At 40.4% G+C, this 1,528-nt stretch overlaps 1 protein-coding gene across 1 annotated transcript; it reads left to right on the top strand.

Annotated features, from left to right (window-relative positions):
- The first annotated feature begins 205 nt into the window (after window positions 1-205).
- LOC125123982 (putative olfactory receptor 5AK3) lies at window positions 206-1,135 on the top strand. The gene has a single exon (XM_047774159.1). It carries the CDS (start codon window positions 206-208, stop codon window positions 1,133-1,135), a length of 930 nt encoding a protein of 309 aa, XP_047630115.1.
- Window positions 1,136-1,528: the final 393 nt, after the last annotated feature.

The raw sequence follows: 1,528 nt of genomic DNA, 5'->3' as shown, positions 1-1,528 counted from the left end.
TCTAACTTGGGCAGCAAGCTTCGGTCACCTGCATGGTTGCCTTTAAAACCAAGTCAATTATGTCTTAGAAAATATTCTGGACCCACTACGAAACCACATTATACTATTTTCAATTCCAAAAATAATTTAAAAATCGCAATGATCTTAGCTTTCTATATTCTTCTTCCTTTGCAACTTTTCAGCTGATATTTCATCTTTGCCAACCATGGAACAAAACAATGGCACCAAAGTGACGGAATTCATTCTCCTGGGATTTGCTGGTCAACACAAGTCTTGGCTTGTCCTCTTCATAGTGTTCCTGGTGATCTATGTGGTCACCCTGGTGGGTAACATTGGCATGATCCTGCTCATCAAGATTGAAGCTTCCCTTCACACCCCCATGTACTTTTTCCTCCAAAACTTGGCTTTTGTTGATCTCTGCTATGCTACTGCTATCACTCCCAAGATGTTGCAAAACTTTGTGGGGACAGAACACTCTATCTCATTCATAGGCTGCATGGTGCAATTATTTGTCTATGGTACTTTTGTAACAAGTGACGGTTATATCTTGGCTGCTATGGCGGTGGACCGCTATGTGGCCATCTGTAACCCACTCCGCTATCCAACAGTCATGTCCCAGAGAGTCTGCATTCAACTCTTAATTGGTTCATACTTTATGGGCTTCCTAAATGCTTCTGTAAACACAAGTTTTACTTTCCAACTGAACTTTTGCAAATCCAATAAAATTAACCACTTTTTCTGTGATGCACCCCCAATTCTCGCCCTCTCGTGCTCCAGTATTTACTTCAACATCATGTTTCTAGCAGCCTTTGTGGGGTTTAACTTGACATTCACTGTGTCAATCATCATCTTTTCCTACATATTTATCCTGGCTGCCATCCTGAAGATCTCTTCTGCTGCAGGGAGGAAAAAAGCCTTCTCCACGTGTGCCTCCCACCTGACAGCAGTCACCCTTTTCTATGGGACTCTGTCTTACATGTATCTGCACCACCGCACCCTAGAGTCTCAAGAGCAAGAAAAACTGGCTTCCGTGTTTTATGGGATTGTGATCCCCATGTTCAACCCCCTCATCTACAGCCTGAGAAACCAAGATGTGAGAGAAGCCCTTAAGGGGATAGGAAAAAAAATGCTTTAAGTTTGATCCTCGATTTTGATTTTACACCTGTAAACAGCCAGACTTAACAATGCCAATTTTTAAAAAATCAAAACGAAGAACCAAGCGACATAGGAAAATTGCTCGATTTATTACTGTGGAGCTGCAAATGAAAGTTACAATGAGATAACAACTTTACAACCAATGCAGCTGGCAAAAATTGTAAAAGAATGGTAATACCTGTTAATTGCTGTGATGTAAGGAAAATGATCCTCTCACATATTATTAATAGGAACCTGGCAATATCTTTTTAAAAGAAAACATATTCAATCCAAGATTTCAGCCTTGCAAATGGATCTATGGAAATAAAAGTTTGATCTGTGGAAATAAAGTCTTATGGTTTTATGGGTCAGGAATCTGGACGCCTTTTAACTG

Source organism: Phacochoerus africanus, chromosome 4, assembly GCF_016906955.1.
Source record: "Phacochoerus africanus isolate WHEZ1 chromosome 4, ROS_Pafr_v1, whole genome shotgun sequence".
In the NCBI taxonomy this organism is placed as follows: Eukaryota; Metazoa; Chordata; class Mammalia; order Artiodactyla; family Suidae; genus Phacochoerus; species Phacochoerus africanus.
Note: the sequence above shows the minus strand (reverse complement) of the source record. Positions and strands in the feature narration are given on the sequence as shown.